At 49.5% G+C, this 21,852-nt stretch overlaps 1 protein-coding gene across 7 annotated transcripts in view; it reads right to left on the bottom strand.

Moving 5' to 3' along the window:
* Nucleotides 1–17,430, bottom strand: part of LOC125712231 (arf-GAP with Rho-GAP domain, ANK repeat and PH domain-containing protein 1-like) — a 30,495-nt gene extending 13,065 nt beyond the window's left edge. Inside the window, exons 1-13 of one of the 7 annotated variants that reach the window (XM_048982050.1) lie at nt 17,322–17,430; nt 14,049–14,787; nt 7,660–7,793; nt 7,202–7,290; nt 6,764–6,879; nt 6,179–6,340; nt 5,685–5,754; nt 5,351–5,471; nt 4,604–4,806; nt 4,176–4,282; nt 3,790–3,989; nt 3,422–3,507; nt 2,909–3,091 (exon numbers count right to left, since the gene is read on the bottom strand). In XM_048982050.1, coding sequence (XP_048838007.1) covers nt 2,909–3,091; nt 3,422–3,507; nt 3,790–3,989; nt 4,176–4,282; nt 4,604–4,806; nt 5,351–5,471; nt 5,685–5,754; nt 6,179–6,340; nt 6,764–6,879; nt 7,202–7,290; nt 7,660–7,793; nt 14,049–14,743 — 2,166 coding nt within the window. In that variant the 5' untranslated portion in view covers nt 14,744–14,787; nt 17,322–17,430. Of the gene's footprint in view, nt 1–2,908; nt 3,092–3,421; nt 3,508–3,789; nt 3,990–4,175; nt 4,283–4,603; nt 4,807–5,350; nt 5,472–5,684; nt 5,755–6,178; nt 6,341–6,763; nt 6,880–7,201; nt 7,291–7,659; nt 7,794–11,839; nt 13,983–14,048; nt 14,788–17,321 lie in introns of those variants that run through there. The other 6 variants (XM_048982044.1, XM_048982046.1, XM_048982047.1 and 3 more) reach the window with 6 other exon arrangements.
* Nucleotides 17,431–21,852: the final 4,422 nt, after the last annotated feature.

Raw genomic sequence — 21,852 nt, 5'->3', positions numbered from 1 at the left:
CGGCCTGAAAATCCAGACACCAGGAGGAATCGGCTGCGCTGAGCGACCCGCGCCAACTGCAGCATTCCCAAGGGCTTCGGGACAGACGCGGTCAGCACACGCAGAGCTTGTCTTCACCCAGAAACCTCTGGAAAAGTAATCATCACGCTCTGGGATGACCTCACTCAGACACATTAAACCGGGGGCCAGTTTGCACCCCTGGTTCGAAAGCAGGACAGCGGGGCACATTCCTGGAGTCCTCTGAGGGTTAATGATAGCTGGATGTATAAGCATGATCCATGTGTGACAGTCCCACACCATTCCCACTCACAAAGACACTGGCAAATGTTCCCCAGACCCTGCTAATCGCACGAGAAATTATCTTAGCGGGGGGGCGATACATTTTTCTCCTTTGCACAAATATATTGAGGCCTTTACTCACCACTGTTACCATAACAGAGACCAGCACATACATAAAGTTTAAAAAGTAGCGTCCAAAACTTTAACCAGTACAGGGTTTCCCATCATGCTGCTTCCCACCATAGTGGAGTCTAAAGATCGGTACGTTCAATCTGACAAAAAACACCGCTGGCAATAAAGCTAAATGCCTGTACAATAAATGATGGACAATGTAATAGAGTAAAAGGGAGAGCTACCTTAGAAGAGGAACAGGTGAGAGAGGCTGAGCTGGTTTCCCAGGAAAAAAAGGTCAGATTTCATTTATTCCCATGCAAAAGAGTAAAAACTGGTCTGACTTTCTCACAGAGACACACTGCACACAGACGGGGGTGTGAGCCACTCTCTGCTTGAGGGACCAGAACTCACCTCCCCCATGGGTGTATAGACACACACACACAAACACACACAGCAAACCAAGCATTTATGCTGACATTGACAATCCTGAACATACCAAAAGCATTTCTGAGGATCTGTCCAAACCCCAAACCTCACACACAGACAGACAGACAGACAGACAGACACACACACACACACACACACACACACACACACACACACACAGTCCATCAGCGAGACAGGAGCAATCGACTCACAGTCCAGCAGAAAGCAGGAGCAGACCGTCTGTCGGCACGTCCTGGGACCGTCCCGCACGCGGAGTCACACAGCGACAACCTGGACCCACGGCTACAGAGCGAGAGGCTCCGCTGCAGCCCCCGCACAGCCAAACCCAAACAATGGGGGTGGGGGCAGGGAGGCGGCCCCACAGCACATTCCTGCACTGAGCTGGTGATGTCAGAGGGGGCGGGAGGAGGAGGCGGGAGGAGGGGCGGGGAGAGGCAGAGCCTACCGCAGCTGGGAAAACAAACCAGCGTGCAGACAGATCTGGGGGGGGGGGAGGGGGGCAGGCGGGGGCACATTTCTCTTTCCATGGGGGCTCAGGGAAGCACTTCCTAGCAAGATCTTCCTGGTAACGGGAATGAAGGAGTCCAAGGAGCAGGCTGGCCTGACACAGGGGCGGAGTCTCACAACAAAGGCCACATTCAGCCAGATCAGCCAGATGATGGTTTGTTTTTTTATTTTTTTTAAAGATACAGATCTGCTCTTCATTTCACAATTTGTTGTGACATTTAATTTCTCCCAGTAGCCTTTAATGTAACAACCCCCCCCCCCCCCCCCCCGCCCCCAAGACCTTGGACGTTCACAGATTAAAGTTGATTAAAGCAATCGACGGGCTGGTAGTTATGTAATAATCTGAAACTTAACAGTAACAGAGTAAGTCAGCAAAAAAATTATGACGATATAAAGATTATTTTTATGATTCTACGGGAAAATTCTGGTGCATAAAGAAGTGAGGAAGGAAAAATGCAGACAAAACAACAGGCAGTGAGAATAAATCAAAATGTACACAGTACACAGATAGAGGAAGAATATCCAGGATATAAGGAACAGAGGAATATTTAACATCAATTTAAAAAAAAAACCTTCCCAAATATCCAACATTATTCACCAAGAAAACTTTTTTAAATCTCGAAATTCAATCTGTCCCAGTTGGGTTGAAAATAGCTGAAAATTTCTGCTGTTCTGGCTGGCAAACTGTTTAAAAAACCCTGTTAAGCTGAACTGGCAGAAAAATACGCTTTATTTCCATCAGAGCCACAGGGAATCTCGAGCCCCACAATTCCAGCCAAAGTACCGGCACAGCAGAACCGGCACAGCCAAACGCAGCTCCAGGACGTGGACACAGGTTCTGAGTCGTGGCGTGCGAGATGTCCTCAGGTTCCAGCAAAGCCACGCGGATTCATGTTTGTCACTAGCTCAGCACCGAATTCTGAAAAGCTCGGTCAGGGGTTATCCAGAGTCCAGCCCAGCCTGTGCCGGCCCGCTGCCCGGCAGCCCACAACAAAACAAAACGGGACAAAGCGAGGAATGAAAGGTCCCACTGACTGGGGCCAGCATTCTGGGGGCCACCCCCTCCCCCCAAGTGCATTCGCCCGGCAGCTCAGGTTACATCAGCAGACAGCAATGAGCACAAAAGCCCCAAAGCTGCTGTGAGCCACGCCGACGAAGGAAGGAAGTAAATAACAGTACAGAGTTGAAGAACTCCTACAGCCATCTGCCTCTCGCTCTGTTCAAACCTCCCCCATCGTCACTGCAGCCACCCCGTCTCTGACAGGAAGCCTCTGGTGGGTTCGAGTGGCCGTGGTGTGACCCAAGAGAGATGTGGGAAGGTGGCCCAGCCGTACGGCCGAAAAAACATGACACCCACACGCAAACACGTGGAAGGTGGTGAGCGCTTGTTGGAAACCTTGACAGACTTTCCGGAATGACACCTGCTCATAGGTAGCACTTAGCGTCTGAACATCAGGCCAATCGGACGATTCTAGACTGCTGCAGGTCCTTCACGAATTCGGTAACACCGTAAAATGACGACAAGCCCAGCGGCGGCCATGGTCCCTTGGACCAAACTTACATTGTCCAGCTCCTGCTGGTTGCCGAAGAGCTGGTGGTAACGCCGGTATTTGCCTTCGCGGTACTTGGCGGCAATGAACCGCCGGCGGTCCTCTGAGCAGCTAGACGGCATCAGGTCCTCACTGGGGGGCACGTTCGCTGCCCAGAAGAGGTTCGCTCGCTCGTTGCCGAGGACCATGAACAGCTGCAGGTGGGGTGGACAGAGGCAACACAAACCTTAGACCCCCTGAGTGTGTACAGATATGAGGAAAATATCAGTTAACTTCACTTCATGGGAAAGACCCCAGAATAATTTGCTTAATAATTACTAAAAAAAAAAAACCTTTCCTAAGTGAACCAAATTCCTCTTTGATGGTCATGTGACCTCTTCATTGTTTTATTTCCATTATTCCTTGTGGCTTTTAGCATTAACCACAAACACAGATAAACACACATCACTCTTTCACTCTTACCTGCACCAATCAAGTGCAGAGAGAGAGAGACGTAAGTGTGTGTTAGAGTTGATGTCTCATACCTGAATGAGTTCCTCAGTCCAGACCTTTTTGTCCATTTTCAGACTCCGTACTTTAGAGATACTAGGCCCAAGACCCCGGTGCTCCCCTGGGAGAAGAAGTCCAAAATGACTAGCAGAGGTAACAACTGCATTGTCGATCTTAGTCACCCAGACTGCTGCCTCACAATACTGAGGAACTAAAGGTTTGGGCTCATGCAGCAGGAAGGTGACCTAATCCAGGAAGTAGGAGTGTGACCAGAAGCAAAGCCATAAGAACATAAAATCTTTGCATTCAGCTCTCTATGGTAAAACTGAAAAATGAAAGTGTGCTACTAACTCCAGGTATGTTCCGGAATGATCCGTAGTGGGTGAGAGTCTGGGCTACTCACCTGCACAGCGCTTACAGAACACGACACACAGGTTGATGGCAGCCCACTCAGGCATGGTCGCCCTGCAGTCAGCACAGAACCTGTTGGACTCCTCAGACCAGATCTTCTTGGCCACTTCATAGTTGGACAGAGCTTCTGCCACAGATTCCCTCATGGCCTCCACCCACTGCTCCTTCAGCTGGTCTGACTCAGCCGCAAAGCTGTAAGAACGTATGAATGGTCACTGAAGCTCAACCTCAAGGCCGTCAACTTCCTGTATGACATCCAACGCAAGAATGTAAAAATAAGCTTGCATGTGAAATGGCTTGCAGGCTGTGGTGTCTCACCCCAGAAGTGTATCGGGGTTTCCCCAGTGGCCCTAGGATAGTGCCTTGCAGAAGCCTCACCTGAAGATGCGGTATGGGGTGATGAGGTCAAAGGATCTCCGGTCGGTGTCCTTCACGTTGCCGACGTTCATCTCAATGGATGTGATTCCGATGCCCAATTTGTAATCCTGGCACCAGCGAGAAAAGAGGAAATGTTAGATGAGAGCAGCAACGTGCTCACAGGACGAGGTGCAGAAACCATCACAGACAGGTAATCTCACACACGCAGAAAACATCTGACAAACAACCTTTTCTCATAAACGGGAGTCCTACTCTGCTTCGTGAAGGACAAGTTGTTTCAGAAGAAGCAGTAACCATGGCAAGCCCCACGTTTTACCGTCGCTTTTGACTGGTCTGCAGTCAGGAATATAGCTTTGAGAATCAAATAGCATCTACAGGACTGTCTGGCTGAACACGACTCATATTCACAAGTCAAAACTGCTGCTCACCTCCAGGTTTTTATACAGGAAGACTTTGTCACCAGACACCACCACATAGAGCTTAGACCGCAGACCCCTCAGCTCCAGGTAGCCCTGCATCTCGGCTATGGGTGGTACGGAGGAAGGACCCAGCAAGTGGGCCGCGACGTCTCCGATGCTGCGATGGTCGCCCATAGCATCCTGCATGACCGACACCCAATCGTTCCTCTCCACTGGAAGACAGACATCAGTGGGGTGGGTGACAGTCATGACAGGTGGACCATGGTGCTCAGTCTTACTGAACATCCTCATCTGAAAACTCACAGGATCTTAACCAGCCTGGTCCCCATTAAGGTTACAGAACTCTGGTCATTTTCCCATTAATTCCCATATATTTCCATGGAAAGTTTCCATCTTGGAATATTTCTGGAAAGTTTCACCCCTTTGTAACCCCCATTTAAATGTATCCAGGGCTCCACCGTTTCATTCAGTGAGGATGGGGCCCAGTGGTGCAGAATTACATTCCGAAACCGCAATTAGCATCACCATCCATCTGAATGAGTAACTGCAGATTAAAGGCCAACCCACCATTGTTAACTTCTTATACTTTTTACTTAATACATTATCTTGTTGACATGAATTTTTTTATTTTGGTTATTAAGAGTGTAGATGATGTCACATACACAGGTAACACTGTATAAACAAACAAATAGATAAATTATGACTTTGCAAAACGGGCACCAGGTGCTTCCCAACTCAAGAGGCCCAAGGACTTACAGTCGCTTTCAGCTCGAAAGGCGAACGTCCGGTTGTGAGTCACAACCTCAAACTTCTGTTCCCCTACATTGGATATGCTGGTGATGGACGATGTTGGTATGATCCTCTTGGAGTAGATGTCCTGAAAGAGCCGGAAAATCTTTGTTCTTCTGCCAGACTACAAGGTTAAGCCCTAAACCTCCAAACACTGATCTTAAAATCTTGTAAAAAAAAAAAAAAAAAAAAAAAAAACTCATTTATCTACGGACCTTTGGACCACGGAAAGCCTGACCTGCTACGGTCCTCAATTCCAGGTAATTAAATCATGAGAACAAGCCAAGAGAATGAAACACACCTTCTCACTGTCAAAGTATCTCAAATAGTCTGCGTCAAGCTTCACCCAGCGTCGCTGGTAGATCAGAGACCTGGCGGGGGGGGGGTAGGGGGCGGTCAGGTTAAAAAAAAAAAAACAAGATAAGAGGTTGTTGGACTGAGCCTCGCTTGTCATTACAGTCTGCGTTTGTGCAAACAACAGCGTTAAAATGAATGACACGAATGGGGGTTTTTTTGCAGCATTTACAGGGCCTGGGCATCTCACTGCATGGTGTGAGCACACACCCCATATCAGCATGGCGGAATCACACAGATGAGGTTTAGCGACTAAGAGAGCTGATCGTACCAAACATTCTGAACGTCTCCCAAGATCGCTAGCGTTGTGACAGTCCAGCAAATACAAACCTCCGTCACCGTGCACTGGTCTAAAATTGTCCCATTTCGTTGTGGTGCACACTCATTAAGGACATACTGTGCTGGGGGTTTCAGCTAAAGGGGGAGGAGGGGGTGACTTACCCCTGGGGTGGGTTCTTGTCCAGCCAGCCCTGCTTAATGACAGGGGAAAGTGGAGGGGAGGGGTCCTCTTTGCGTGCACTGGAGGTGATGCGGCCGAAGGAGGGCAGGTACACGCTGTCCTGGAGCGTGCTCAGACCATAGTCCTTCCAAGAGTGCCTCCTGCTGGCAGGGCAGAGGAATCGCAGGCTCATTCATTAATTTCTGCCCAATTCATACATATAAGACAAAATTTTGTATGCCTGACAGCAACGTATGGTGGGGTGAGAGGAATGCTGACGTAACTGCGCGGGACCTTTATCTGAACGAGACATGCCAACCAGTGATCCAGCCATGGACATGACTAGGATACTGTGGTTATTACTTGGTGACCATTTTGCTTAACAACCTGGTCCTTGGAACGGAACTCAGTCGCTAAACGGGGCTGTAGTGACCAGCAACATCATTTCAGATCTTGTAAATCTTGCGGCTACAATTTCAATTATTTAAGCACAGCACCACCTACTGCCTAGAGGAGGCATGAACACAGTCGGAAATGCCGGCACGCGGTACAGAACATCCCTGCCCCCCCGGCTCATGTCCACTCACACTCTGTTTGCCGGATCGGATGCCGCCTCTCCATCGTCATCCAGGATCTCGTCGTCACTGTACAGGCTGTCCAGGCGCCGGTGATCCAGCTTTGGCACGGTCAGGAATTCGTCCTGCTGGACATAAAATGAGGCCGAAGGCTCAGCGCCGCACCACAGCCTCAACCCCAGATCGCTTTTAAGCTTTTTTCCCGTTTTCTTTCTTAGTCAAATGAAAAGAGGCGTAATACTGAGTCCAAGGGGCAGGAAAACTTGTATTTCTGCTCATGCTTTAACTTGTTAAAATGTCAGTGAAGGCAGAGGGTGACATTAATCACTGCCGGACTGTTTCGGGAACAGATGTGATCATTGACTGGATTTGTCTTTCATTTAAACGTACTGCATTGGTTAAAGATCCACAAAATCCCCCCCCCCCCCAAACACACTCCCACACACAGACCTTCTCTGCCATGTTTGCAGACTCAGTCACTTGGGTTTGAAATGCATCCAAATCCTCATAATCTTCGGAGCTGCTGATGGAGATGGATCCTGACAGAGAGGAATGAATCGTCACACAAAAATAAACAAACATGACCAGTCACACACACAAGCCCCAACATGCGGGACGGACAGCAAGTCAGGTGCCTGGCTGTAAGAGGAGATGTGAGTAAATGAGTAAGTGCCCTAACAGGAAATGGGCAAGGAGGAGGATGCAGATCGGAATACCCTCACAGAACTGGTTACGCAAGGAAACCGCATTTCCACATGCATATTTTAATACTGTCATCATAGCATTTTCTTTTGGTCAAAGTGTACAAGTTGCAAATCATTAATTATTCCATTAGCGTTGTTAACAGGAAGTTGAACAACAACTCACAATGACATCGGGCATGTTGGGCGTTTGCAAAGGTCACTCACTGGGTTTGGGGGGCTTTTGCAGGACCCTGCGCTTCGGTAGGGGCGGCTGGGCTGGGGACTGACTGGGAAGCCCGGTCCGGGGCGGAATATCTGGAACCCTGTCGGACTCCGGAGTGTCGTCAACCGGAGATGTGCTGTCAGCAGGGTGGGGATTAGGACACTTGAAAAATCTCACCAATTCACCCAACCGCACTGCGCGTCAGGCTGATGCAGTTTGACAGGAATAGAATGTCCATTTTCTAACGGTTTGTGACTCATGTCCGTGGACGCTTCACCAACCGACCGTCTTCAGTGACAAACTGGATGGTCAATCTTTAAGCAGCAAAAAACATATCAGCGCAGGGCACAACAGATCCTGAGGCCATTCACCAGGAAATACCTGCCGTCTGCTGGAGCCACTGAGAAATCTGGAGGGATTTGTAAGTTTCAACAAAGACCTGCTGTGAACCCGGAAAGACCAGCAGCTGAACATGGAAGGAAAGACCTCGACGGAGAGCCCAGCAAACCGCGCAAGCGGTCAGACCACCGAAATCCGCAGAGTCAGCGTTTCAGTTTCGCAGCATTGGCCTTGGTGAGAATGTCCCCACTGACGTACCCAGCGCCACTGCCCTCGTCTGGGCCGAATTAACACACAGCAGTTATTTCAGCAGCATGTTCAAATGGATAAAACTGCTCAACCCTAACTTTCATGAACTACCTGGTATTTGCCGTATCAGACAGAATCGGATATTCTTGTTTTTATATGACGTGCATCACCCAGCATCCACTGCAGGAAAGAGGAATAGTTACTGGTTTTTCATAACAGATATATTAAATATTTTAATCCTTGCCTGTGAATCTGCAGCAGCCCCCCCTCCCCCCCACAGAGCAGCTCCCACAGAGATTCCCAGGATGTTATAAACAAACAGGGGAAGTGAGGCTTAGGGGGGGGGGGGGATCAGCAGGTTAAGCCTCTGTACCTGTGATCAGAAGGAGGCTCGAACCCCATGCTCGGCAGAATAGTCACATGGCAGTTGGGGTCAGACCCCAAGCCTCATTCTCACCTCTATGTGTGTGTACGTCTTTAAAAGAAGAGCATGATGGGATATAGGAAAAGCGTTCCACTGTGCCCTGTGGGCTACTTCAGGTTTTATAATCTACTTTAAAATTGAAAGGCTACCATGGGCTAAATAGTTCAGTTCCTCTTGTGCTCTGACTGCTTAGTTTCCTTGGAAGACTCATCCAGCATGATTATAGGAGACTGACTACACTGCCCTGTGATACATACAGCGAAACTGTACCGAGAACAGCTTCCACCAGCCAAGTTGTGTGTCAGCGCACAGCAAGAACTCAGCGCTAAAGCTAAATCCAAGTCTTTTTAATGGGAATGGTAGCTCTCAGACTGCTATAGCTCTGTGGGCAGTGGTGGCTTAATGGCTAATGGACTGCAGGTTCGAATCCCTGCCCAGCAAGGCAGCACTGAGGTACCCGGAGCAAGGTACCACCCCCCCAGGCACTGCCCCCCGGGCGCTGAATTAGCTGCCCCCTGCTATGTCACATCGTCACATATGGGTTAAATGCAGAGAACACACTTCGTTTGCTGTGTCAACAACAACAACTGATCACTAAATTCTCGTTCTAGGGTCTCCCCTGTCTCCCTAACCTGCGCTTGTACTGCAAATGGCAAACGAAGCATCATTGCAGTGGCGAATTGCCAGAACCCCCAAACCCGCCTTAATGCGACGGGCTGAAAGCTGCAGGACGTTCTGTTCAGCATTCCTCAGAAGGTCCCTAGGCCCTCCGAACCCCACGGGTCTCTCTCACCCCACGGGTCTCTCTCACCACACGGCTCTCTCTCACCCCACGGCTCTCTCTCACCCCACGGCTCTCTCTCACCCCACGGCTCTCTCTCACCCCACGGCTCTCTCTCACCCCACGGCTCTCTCTCACCACACGGGTCTCTCTCACCCCACGGCTCTCTCTCACCCCACGGCTCTCTCTCACCCCACGGCTCTCTCTCACCCCACGGCTCTCTCTCACCACACGGGTCTCTCTCACCCCACGGCTCTCTCTCACCCCACGGCTCTCTCTCACCCCACGGCTCTCTCTCACCCCACGGCTCTCTCTCACCCCACGGCTCTCTCTCACCCCACGGCTCTCTCTCACCCCACGGCTCTCTCTCACCCCACGGCTCTCTCTCACCCCACGTGTCCAGAGGTCTACTTCAGTTTGGTATTTTTTAGTTCCCCATTTCTTGACCGTGTGTACTTCCAGGCCCTGAGCTCCCCCCCGGCTCTTCAGGTTGATGCCCCAGAGAAACCTGGGAACATTGTCATGAGCAGGAAAGGGCAGCTCTGGAGCCGCAGACACAGGCTAAAATTAACCTCCCCACATCCGGGCCCAAGCTGCACGTCCTGCCCCAAACTGCCTGCCCGCTCCGGGCTCTTTTCAGTCACGGACACAAACGTAGGTCAGTGGTCACTGCGGAGAACTTGGACTCCTGAACTCCAGAGACCAGATTCCCATAAGTCGTATAAAATAACATAAAACGTATATAAAACATTTGCAGGAGCAGCCAGTTGTATTAGCACATAAACTGAGACACAATACAAGGCTCCTTTAGGGGGAAAAGGCCTCAAACTCCAGCAAAAGGGTCTTCGGCTCAAGGAAACTAACGGCTATTTGAGTTCTAGTTATTGCTAAATGATAAAACATAAGATAAAACTATACAATTTTTCACACGTTTCCTCAACTTGTTATTGGTCTTGTGTAAAGAACTGATGTGAGCCAATGAGCAGGCAGGAACAGTGTGGGGCTGGGAGGGACTGGTCAAGCACGTCTCCATGGCGACTGATCACCAGCCCTTAGCCAATGAGTCACTGGGGGCAAAGAAACTCAGTCAAACTTCATCAGGCTGACCCGTTAGTGTAAATAATGTCAGTCGGGCCACTTTCGGGATAATGGCTGAACAATGGGAGAGAGATGGGGAAATGAATGTTGCATTAGGACCTTCAGCCAAACTCTTCTGCAAGTTCTGCTTTTTTTTTAAGTCTCTAAAGTTGGCTGCTTGAACACTACTGCCCTTCTTTGTTACGTATCAGCGCTCCACTCTCGTGTCAGATCACCACCCCACTAGGCACTGGCACACAACGCCTTTCGACAACGCGAAGAAAACACATTCGATAAGGTGTGTCATTAAGTGCGAAAAGCATGTATATAAATAAATAAGGCATGTAGCGTGATGACATTCTCTCCTCGCCGTGACCACGAACCCAGCAGATGCATGAACGTGGAGGGGGGGGGGTCTTTCCCACCCTCCCCACCTGACTCGGTCACATGACAACCGTACTTCCTCCTGCCAATCAGATGACCTACACTTGCTTACCATGGCAGTTGAGTAAACTGCAGCTGCCCCGCTTAGCATCAAATGCCTATAACTGATCAGCCGTCCCCAATAGACTGAGCTCCACAGACGTGGAACAAAACAAGTTCCGTGTTGAACCATGACAGGGAAGTATCCTCAAAAGTGAACCGGTCACAATGACAGGAGAACATCGCTGGCTTAAAGGTCTGCCGATACGTTCCCCCTTTTCTGGCCATGGTGATCTGGCCAAATCTGTCACTGTCATTCCCACAATGCACTGCAGACACAACAGGACCCCGAGGACGATGAAATGCAAATTGTCGAAAGAGGACTTTGGCCGAAAACACATCCCTGTAAGGTACTTGTCCCCCCAACAGCAGAAACAATGCAAGGCAGCCAAAGAAACCCCCGTCCCTTTGTAGCCCAAAAGAAGAGGAACTTAGGACCGGGAACCAAACTCCAAGGCACTGTGCACAACCGGTTTTGGCATTAACCTAATTTGGCGAAAAGCTTACTGATTAAATCAATTACAAATGCATCGCTCCACTGTAACAACCAGCCATTATAATATGAGAAACCAAACTGCTGGCTATTCTAGCTTCAGTCCCCACAGTGTCCCCTGACAAAAGTCAAGCGATGTTCCATCACCATGCGAGTTTCAACATTAAATGTTAAACGTCACTCACCTCAGCTTCTCATATTCCCTGAAACGATCACAAAGGAAGTTCTTTGCCCCTTGCAACACAAACTTTGTCACATCTTTACCAAAGAAAAAAAAAAACATTTATTCACCATTGGGGATTAACTGGAGATGCCTTGAAAAAGTTCAGAGCTCACCTGATGAGAGTCGTCCAGCAGGCCCATTATCAGCGGAGACAAAGAGAAACCTTCGTGGTTAACACACGGGGGGTGAGGGGCAGCTCTCCCGCAGGAGGAGAGCCGTGAGGGTTGCTGGCTGCCCCAGCTAAACGGTCCACACAGAGGAAGCCAAGAGCATTTTTAGAAACGTAAGCTCTGCAGCTCGAGGGGAAACTTCCTGTATTTCGCCTGCTCACTCGGTGTCTCGCTCTCTGCCCCTCACTCTCTCTCTCTCTTTCTCTCTCTCTCTCTCTCTCTCTCAATACTACTCTCCCAAAATACAATATGAGTGTACTGACAAAGTGCTGTCCTTCCACCGCCCCCCACCTCCCCCAAATTAACTGCTGATGGCATAAATCTGAGATACAAGGAATGTGCAGATTTTTTTCCTGAATCGGCTGAAATGGGTTAAAACTCCCAAAACACGAAGAGTCCGGTCCTTGCGGTTGTTTCACCTCCAGATTCTACAGGGAAGTGGCTGCTTCATATCAAGCTGAAGAACCGTTAAGACACTCGGAAGGCTGGAGTGTGATTCAGCGCGAGCCTGAGCAATGCACCATGGGTAATCTCAGCATCTTTTTGCATTTGCACGAAGGGGAAGAGCACAGCTTCAGCGAGAGTCGCAGTTTCCACATGCAAAGGGAATTCCTTCCATTCTGTAAAATGCCACTCAACAAAAACGCATAAAAGACTTGCAAAGAGAGACGCACATTAACTCGCCGCCTCAAACTTTCTCAGGAAAAGCGAAAGGAAGGGAATCCACTGTAGCCCTTTGTTTGGATGCCAACACTGACACCTGCTGTCAGGTCTGCAGTCTGTCATCTTTTTATCAGAATATTAGCTCATTCATGCTATTGCTTATTTTCACTTAACTCTGACGGTCACTGTTTCACAGCACATCGGCCCTACAGGCTTTTTCCGCAATACCCAGTATGTATATATATAACGTATGTTTATGTATTACGAAACTGTACCTAAAACAGCGTCCACCCACCGGGCTGTCTGGCATTAAAACTGTCGATAGCATTTTACAGGGATACCGATGAGCAGATAGCATACTGACTGCTAATACACTGCATTAATCCACTTGCTGCATCGACTCATTTTGACTAATAAAACTTTACCAAGGATTGTTCGAGATTAAAATGATCACTTGCTAAGCTAGTTTATGGTTAATTGCGTTTCTTCTCATTTAATTGCTAATGCATTTAGTTTTACTCACAGTTCCACGCAAGGGTATATTTTTTAAATTAAATATTATAATGTCATTAAAAGATATTATTTTCATTTCACAAATGCTGATTGGGTATTCGCTGTTGTATCAATTAGATGTTTAAATGTAAATTTTAAAACTTACATGCAAAATAAAAATATGAAACACACACATAAAAAAATTACTTAAAATTTACTAAATATTTTTTTTCTGCCGTGTGCTATGGGTTGAAACCAGCGTCGTCTCATTCTACCAGCAGCCTTAAACACACAAACACATCAACTGCTTTTTGGCCCAGAATTCCCAGCTTAGGAAGCAAACGATTAAACCTAACAGACAAGGAGCCAGATCCCACACGGTTCATCACTGAACACGCAGGAAACACAGCAGCTCTCTGCCACATTCCGTTCACATTCCGTATTTTCCAAATATTTTCCACTAGATTTGACCGATCGACTCTGAGGAGCATCGGCCTGATTTCTGAGGACTTTCTGCTAGTCGCGTCACGCCTCTAACACATCCTGCCAATGCGAAGCCAACAAGCTAAGTCACTGTCACTATTCTGTCAAGCGATTAAATGCCAGCAAACAGCTACACCAGCAGGGGGCGCTCTCTGCTAAGAGTGCTGTGAGTGTGGAGCGTCCCATAGAGATCACGCACGGCTCAGGCTCTCAGATCATCGGCTTGCTACCCCTTTCCAGTTCCTTTATTCTTTCCAAAAGGCTCAAGGCTTTTCTTTCTTTCTAACCGGATATTACTGCTGCAATTGTGAATTAACTCAAAGTTTCTTGCTTGTGAAAGCTGCCGCAGGAAACTAATCTTGCATTGTTCACTATCAAATACCCCAGCAGATTTATACATCCTTGGCCAATCCAGGTTAAGGCCCCCGGCCAAGGGTACGCTGGTGGGGGGGGGTTCTTGTGGTATGAATACGAGAAGTGATTTCGACGGCGGCTGTAATGCAGGCCTCCTTACCTGGGGGAGGGCAGCCTCTGGGGCAGGACAGGGGGCCTCTGCGGCAAAGGAGGGGGGGCATATGGTTCCTTGGGAGACCCCAGGGGGTAGGACTTCGGCGGCAGGGGGGGGGTGGGTTTATCTCTATGTGATTGGGATGAGCACTGCTCATGAGGGAGACATTGTTCGGTGGCCGAGGAGGAGGAGGAGGAGAAAGATGAAGAGGAAGCGAGGGACACAGGGGACACCGGAGAGACCGTCACACCAAGCAGCTGCTGGTGCGGCTCCACAGGCTTTAGGGACAGTGTCTCTGGCCGCATGCGGGGGACGGGGGTCGGGGTGAATCTCACCGGCGGCCGGTTCAGAGTCACTCTTGGGGGGATGGGAGGAGGGGGCTTCTCCTGAATCTTACAGGGAACACCTGGCTCAGCAGCGCCCCCTGCTGGAGACTCAAGTGGCCGACGGAATCGGGTCCTCTCGCGTGGTACGGGCATCACCTCTTGCGGGCCCACAGGGAAGGCCTTCAGGAGGCTGGCCAGGATGCGGCGCTGGTGACCCGGCAGCACCACACCCAGCCGCTCCAGGTCCCCTGCGTCCAGGCCGCGGCACGCGGGGAGCAGGCCCAGGCCGGCGGCCTGAAAGGCCCCAGCGTACTGCTCCAGGTGCAGCGTGGCCAGCCACTCAGACACGGGCTGCGGTGTCACTCCGGAGGACATGGTGTGACGTGACCGGAGCAAGGAAATCACTCCATGGCGGGGGCCTGGAGGGGAGGAAAGGTGACCATCAGAGTCGAGTCTGGATCTGGCCCAGAGCGTATAGCGTACATGCATCTCATTTGGCAGCAGATAATCACAAAAAAATTCAGCACGCAGAAATACTGTATTTCTACATACCAAGGGACTGAGCTGAATACCACAAACACTGACTCAACGGCACATGGATTGTGAGTCATAAATCAAACAGCTCAAACAAACTCTGGAGGAGATGCCGGTGGTTCCGTAACCAGTCAGTGAACAGGAACAGAAGCCCCAGTGTTACCTCACAGGAAACGGAAGGTATGAACAGAACCGGAGGACGGGCCTTCGGCGAGGGGCCACAAGGGTTTGACAGGGAATCACAGTTCATGGGAATTTCCCTTTCTGGGGGGGTGGGGTCAATGACCTACAAAAGGACACCTTTTGGAAGCTGTTTCGGCAGACAAAACCAAACAAGCTCTGTCAAGGAGGGTCAGGAACCAAACAGGAGACCACATGCGAGAACTGGGAGTGTTACTGGGAATCAAGTGGCATTACTGGGACTGAAGCGTGATGCATGAAGATACACATGCTGCAGGTACGAGGAACAGGCGGAACTAATCCACACTAATAGCGACAAACCTCCATCACCTGTCCCCACCCCCTGGGATGGCCACGCCCCCCCCTCCAGCTCACAGTTAATTTCTAACAAAAAGCATCGCACAAAGAAACCTGGTCAACGATGGGGGGTTGAGGATCTTCTAGGTCGACGGTGATTTCCGCACAGTGAGGCTGCCAGTGTCACCCAGCTCCCGATCCCCAGCCGGTTATTTGGTATATATTCACCTTTATATACCTTTAATAACAAAGATCACCTGTTGTCCCTCAATCCCTGATTCCACAAGCACAAAAACCACCTTTCATTTCTGCTTTCCTCTGCACACACAGTGAAGTAAAAGAAAGACTCAAACTGCAGGCCGAGCCAATCAGAGGGTCAAGCGGAGTTCTCCCAGGAGCTGGAAAGGCTGTTCAGCAGAGTGTAGGGGGTGGGCTGGGGTGGGGAACACCGTCAGCCCTCATCCAGCTTCTCCTGGCCTCCCAATCTACCCTCCTGTTCTTTTACTTGTTCCCAGCCATTAGCCCCACATGCTAATCGGACCATTTTTCGCCATGCAGGGATTCCAGGCGATGATTCGCCTCCCAGGCGGGTGAAGGCAGACAGCCCTGTACACACAGGGCACCGCAGCCCATCCCAGGCATGACACAAGAGCCCACAGGGTTTGTGCAAAGGGCCAGATCATTACTCATAGCCTTGACAAGACACATACTGCAAGTCACTTGACAACTTTCTGATCACAAGATCTGCACTAGAGCAGCCTGTGGATGTGGATGGTCAAATGAGAGACGATATGTGGCACATGGCACCCTGGTGGTTCTTGATAAGGTTGCATGTAGGTCATGGGTTAGCAGATAGCATCAGGTGACTATGCAACATTTCATTATAGCTTCATTATTAGTTATGACTGCGGCAAACTCGTCCTACACATCGACAGCTTTCCTCTGATCTTGCTGCAATACGCTTAATTAATGGGTCACTCTCCAAAACTCCCCCCTTCTGGAAAATTGTGACCAAGTTGGAAGAGGTTCGTCATCCAACGGCTCGTAGCAGGAGTCCGGGATTTGAGGAACAAAATTATTTATGTTTTCCCTGCAAATTGAGGAGAAGTGGCTTAATTCTGACTAATTTTATCTAAAGAAGCCTGGACCTGAAAGCTTATAGGTTGCAACTTTACATCCTGTGCAGAGGCTGCTCACTCAAAGGACTGGAAAACATCAGTGATCAAGGACAGATACAGTCAGCTTACTGGCTTCCTGTACTAGTAAATGAGTGGACGACTGGGCTGACTTGTCACCCAACACAAAACAAGGATTCTGCTACAGTTTTCTGCTTGCAGAGGCTTAACAGAATTTAAATATTAAAAATGGCTGCCTCAACATGAGACCAGCGTCGTTTCAAAACTCAAAGGTCAATATTAACCAGGAGGAACGACAACATCCTTTGGTCTGTTTCTCAGGAACCAAATCGAATGAGAGAAACTAGTCACTCACTCACTCACACACACACACAAAAACAACTCAATGGCATGAATAGTAACGTGAACAATGACAAAAAGGAGACTGTGAGATGATTCTCCCTGTACCTTGCAGCGGGTACATCATTATGCGAAGAGTCTATGAAAGCCGATTGTGTAACACGAACCACACAAAACGATAAGTGTCCCAGTGCAATTTACTGATGCCCCTGTTGGGAAAATGAAACCGAGGTCAGCACCTTTGCCAATCTCTGCCTTCTCTTTTCCTGTTGCCCTGGTTATGCGCAATTCAGGATACACTGACTACCAAACACACCCGAGCTCTCCTGAAACTCCCCCCACCCAGGGATCGCTGGTGCCACACAGACCAGGCTTCAAGGCAGGGATGCCGACATCCACCAACAGGTCACATGACCTGCCCTGGACAGTTACAATCTTAAAAAAAAGAGAAACCACACGAGTTATACCTCTGATCAGCAGATGACTCCAGAACGTGCCGAAACGACTTGAACTGCCTCGTTCTTCCGTCCGCACTAACGACTCCGACACCCAGCAGCTTTGCTTGGTTACTCACAGTCAAAAAGAACTTCCTAATTCTCAAGTTTGAGGAACTTCATATGCAAAAAGTGTCAGCGTGTGTATGCTCATGTAAGCATGTGTAATGAGGCCAGGAACGTTGGGGGGCAGGAACGGGGACAACGCGGCTTGTAGAAAAGGCTCACTGCATGCCAGCCACTGGCAGAGCCATAGTGGGGTGCCTCCTGAATTTTCCAGTTGACCACTCCCCCCCCCAACCCCCCCACAGCTAAACAGCAATCATAGGGCAGCATGGACTTCAGAGACAGGATCCAACGGTGGACGCTCTGTTTCCTCAGCGCTGAGTGTGACTGATTCTCTGATAATCTTCTACATCCCTTTGACTGCCATCCCTAACTGCCCTCTCTTCAGCGTACTGAGCTTTGAGGTACGTCCCGTAACATACAGATTCTCGGCACGGCGGGACCCTCCTCAAACATCGCTCTGCACATGCCCAGTGCGTTTTATTCCACCTCGTCCTGTTGGTTCTCGGCCGACGGCTCTCAGAGGGATTGAGTAACCCGACAGGAATCAACAAAGCTATTTACACACCGCTGCCCGTTTAGAGCGGGGGGGGGGGGGGGGGCCCTGCCAATTCTCCTCCAGAGAGCAGAAACAGGCAGCAAGCTCCCCAGTGCACATGCCCGTGTGAATGCACACACAGAAGGGCTTTTCCTATTGGTCATCCAGCTGCCCCGCCCACCCTCCAATTCTCTGTGGGCAGGACAGCGGTGACATCATCACAGCCCCCTCCAAACCCTGCCATAATCATTCCTCTGTGCTGCTGTGGACAATGAGCCATTCTGCAGCATACAAAAATGAGGCCAACAATAAACAAAGGTGCCCCCCCCCGGCACCTCAGCACCAGCCTAGCAACACATTTAGACAGCTCCATCTGCCCCCGCTTATCCCCAAGTCCCCCCACTCCACTGCTCCTCTCAGGCAGGAAAGCTCTCTAAATTAGTTACATAAAAAATGGGGGGAGAAAAAACAAAACAGTGCACAAGGACCACTCAGTGCCCCCCCACCATGCCTACAGGCCTCCATCAGCAATCTCCCCCATTCCTGTCCAGTGAGAATCCACGTCCGGTACATCTTTTACTTTTCACCACACCCTGCAATGAGATCAGGAGGAAAGGGGAAGCGGGGATGGTGTGTGTGTGTGTGTGTGTGCGTGTCACATATACATTACATTGTGGGGGACATTTGGTCCCCACAATGTAATAAAAACCAGTTATTTCGACATTGTGGGGACCATTCTTTCAGTCCCCACAAGGGTAAATTCAATTTTATAAAAATTTATGAAAAAAATCAAAAAACTAAAAATGCCAATACTCTTGTATTTTGTGTGGTTACTTATGGTTAGGGTTAGGGCTGGGGGGGGGGGGGGTTAAGAGTGTCATTGTGAGGATTAAGGTTTTGGCCATAGAAATGAATGCACGGTCCCCATGAAGATATGGGTACAGGAGTGTGTGTGTGTTTCTGTGAGTGCGCACGCGTGCGTATCACCTTGTCATAATATGTGTGGTTTCAGTTCCAAAATTTTCTGGAATTGGACACTGACACATTAAACAAAGCTGATCACTTCCCTGGAGTGGGTCTGGGGGTTCGGGTGGGGCAGGCAGGCACTCGCACGTGGTTCAGCTCAGAGGTGCTGAGAGCTGGGTGCCGTCACAAGGATCTCACTCATGAGGTCATTTATGGCAGCCAAAGCTCACGCTGTCTTACCTGCATGCAGAAAATGGAGATTCTGCGCTCCTTCACAGGAAGAGCGAGCCCACAGGGGGGGCTGGTCTGCAGGCGCCCCCCCCCCCGGCAGGGCGCTGGCTCACATGCACTCGATCCCGTTTCATGCCGACGTTGGCACAGGCAGAATCTCGGCCGGAGAAGCACAGATGAGCTGCCGGGAGCGAGAGCAACCCGAGCACCAAGAGCCTGCTTCACCCGCCATTGTGGCCTTTTATTTACTATGAATGATCATCACACCGTTAGCCGGCAGGAAACCTCAGACCGTAAACTGCCAGCGTGATGCAAGCGCGGGGCTGCGAGGGGGCGGGGCCTGACGCACGCGGCCGCATGGTGGACATGGCCTGCCCACTTCACATAGGCCTCTCTGCCGGCCTTCCTGCCTCGCAGCCAGGTCTGCGTGGAGCCCCACCAGCTCTTAAACCACCACGGTTAACGTGACACAAGCGCATCTATAAGCTAAAGTCTTCACCACAGGTCCAGAAGGCCACTGCAGAACGTGGTCTGTGAATATCTGAAAAGGAGCTGGCGGGATGAGGAGGAAGACGATCACAGGAGCCCAAAGCGAGCATTTTGAACGTGATTAACATGGTTAATACCAACCCCCATAGTCCACCCACAAGAAAGAATGAATGTGAGGACCAGGTGACCTGGAAATGGGCAGGTGGTGAAGATTTCATCAAAGGACAGCGGGGGGGGGGCATCCACCCACGGAGGGAATTTCCAGCTCTCTCAGTGAGTAGAATCAAGCTCAGCTGTACTCAGGACTCAGGGTGACGACTCACAAGAATTTCCCTCCTGAGATCAATAAACTTTCTTTTATCTTACATAACAAATTTCTAAAGGGGGCCACACAGTGTACAGGAATGTCAGGATTACATCCAATCAGCCAGAACAACCAGTCAATGCGTCAGTTAGATGTTTAACCAGGGAAGGGGGGGAACTGTGTAGCTGTACAGTTAATTCCCTTAAAATAAATGCAAAATAACAAAAATAAAATAAAAACTGACTAAAAACGGCAGAAGGTACAGCCCTCAAACACCTGCGACTAGAAGTGTTTCAGTTATACAACCCAGGCACCATTAAATTTGTTCAAACAAATGCACGAATAAACAAAACAACACGAGAACAGCAGCCTAGCAGTGAAGCTCAGCATGGTGCTGCCCTGCTGCATGTGGACGTGGAACTCGAGGCAGGGAGACAGACCTTCTCGAAGAGAAGTGAAATTTGGGAGGCCCCTGTGGTTCACCGGACAGCAGCGACATTTCCGAAGCGATTGTGTGTCGGCACACATGAGTGATAAGCTTCATACTGTTGCTTACCGTCGGCCAATCAGGTCTGCGCATTTTACCAGCAATGATTTGAAAGTCGCAGCCGCTGCAGCCGCTGCAGCTTCTCGAAAAATCACACCTTGAGCTAATTTTCACTGTCTGCTGGACAGCGTCTTCACTAAGCGGACAGGAATGCGACAAGATGCAATAAAATCTAGTACAGTAATAAGAGATGGAAAGGCACTGACTGACAATTTGTTTGTTCAATAAGGTAAACTTTATCCAAAAATGGTCGCATCTGTGAGATGGAATTTAAATAATCCAAACTAAGGTATCTGAATTTCTAGTATGTTCCATGAATGGCGCGAGCTGGTAGCCGTGCCACGTACCCAGCCCCGCAGCCTCGCACTTCCCCGACATCTCCGCAGCAGGAATTGGACGATTCAGATGCAAAACATTTCAGCTATTTGCTGGCTCATTTACAAGTAGGAGGGTTTCCGATAAACTCGGCCTTACGGAGACTCTCTGCATGCTCTTTCCCTCGAGGAAAGTTAGAGGAAACTGATGATTGCTGTAACTCGCTTGACCAGACTCAGAACAGGTACCTCCATCCACATAGCTGCATGACACGCATTTTAACTCACCAAACGCTGAACCAAATACAGAACTGCATTGTGTGAAGAACAATGTTACTACATGTTCTTCTTGGGTGGTTCCTTAAAGATGGAACAGGGAACCCAACTACACCTGGTCTGCAGAGTCCCTCATGCCCTTCAAGAAACATCATAAGGCCCATGTCTCCTCCGAGAAGACCCCAACCACCCTTATCTCTCCATTAATCCTTCACTGTTCTCCAACTCCATTGACGGCTTCACTCGGCCCTACTAGATCTCTGATTCGCACTTAGGCTACATCCCCACTAGATTCTCCTCGTGTTCTGTACTTGTACAGCTCTTGGTACCATAACTGTCTTGTTACTTGTTATGTCACAAGCTCACTATAGCTGCACTTATGCCTAGTCGGCTCCTTGTCAGCTGTGTACTTGTGATGTGCTATTTATCTCACTTGTATGTCGCTTGGGATAAAGGCATCTGCTAAATAAATGTCAACTAGGAGGAAATTCTGGCAGGCTTTTAAAAATCTCACTGAAAATTGCACTTTATGGTATATAGCTGCAAATACACACACACACACACACACACACACACAGACCTGTACTCAGATCTTTGTGGGGACCGCTCATTCATTTATACTGGCAAAACCCTAACCCCAACTATGAGGACCTTAACCCCTACCCAGCCCTAACCCTAACCATAAGTAACCAAACTAAATACAAAACATTTGGCATTTTTAATTTTTTAAATTGCAGTCACAGATTTTTGTACAATTTAATTTCCCCTTGTGG

This window comes from Brienomyrus brachyistius, chromosome 17 (genome assembly GCF_023856365.1).
Source record: "Brienomyrus brachyistius isolate T26 chromosome 17, BBRACH_0.4, whole genome shotgun sequence".
NCBI classification, from domain to species: Eukaryota; Metazoa; Chordata; class Actinopteri; order Osteoglossiformes; family Mormyridae; genus Brienomyrus; species Brienomyrus brachyistius.
The sequence above is the reverse complement of the archived record's forward strand: the minus strand, read 5'-3'. Positions and strand labels throughout refer to the sequence as shown.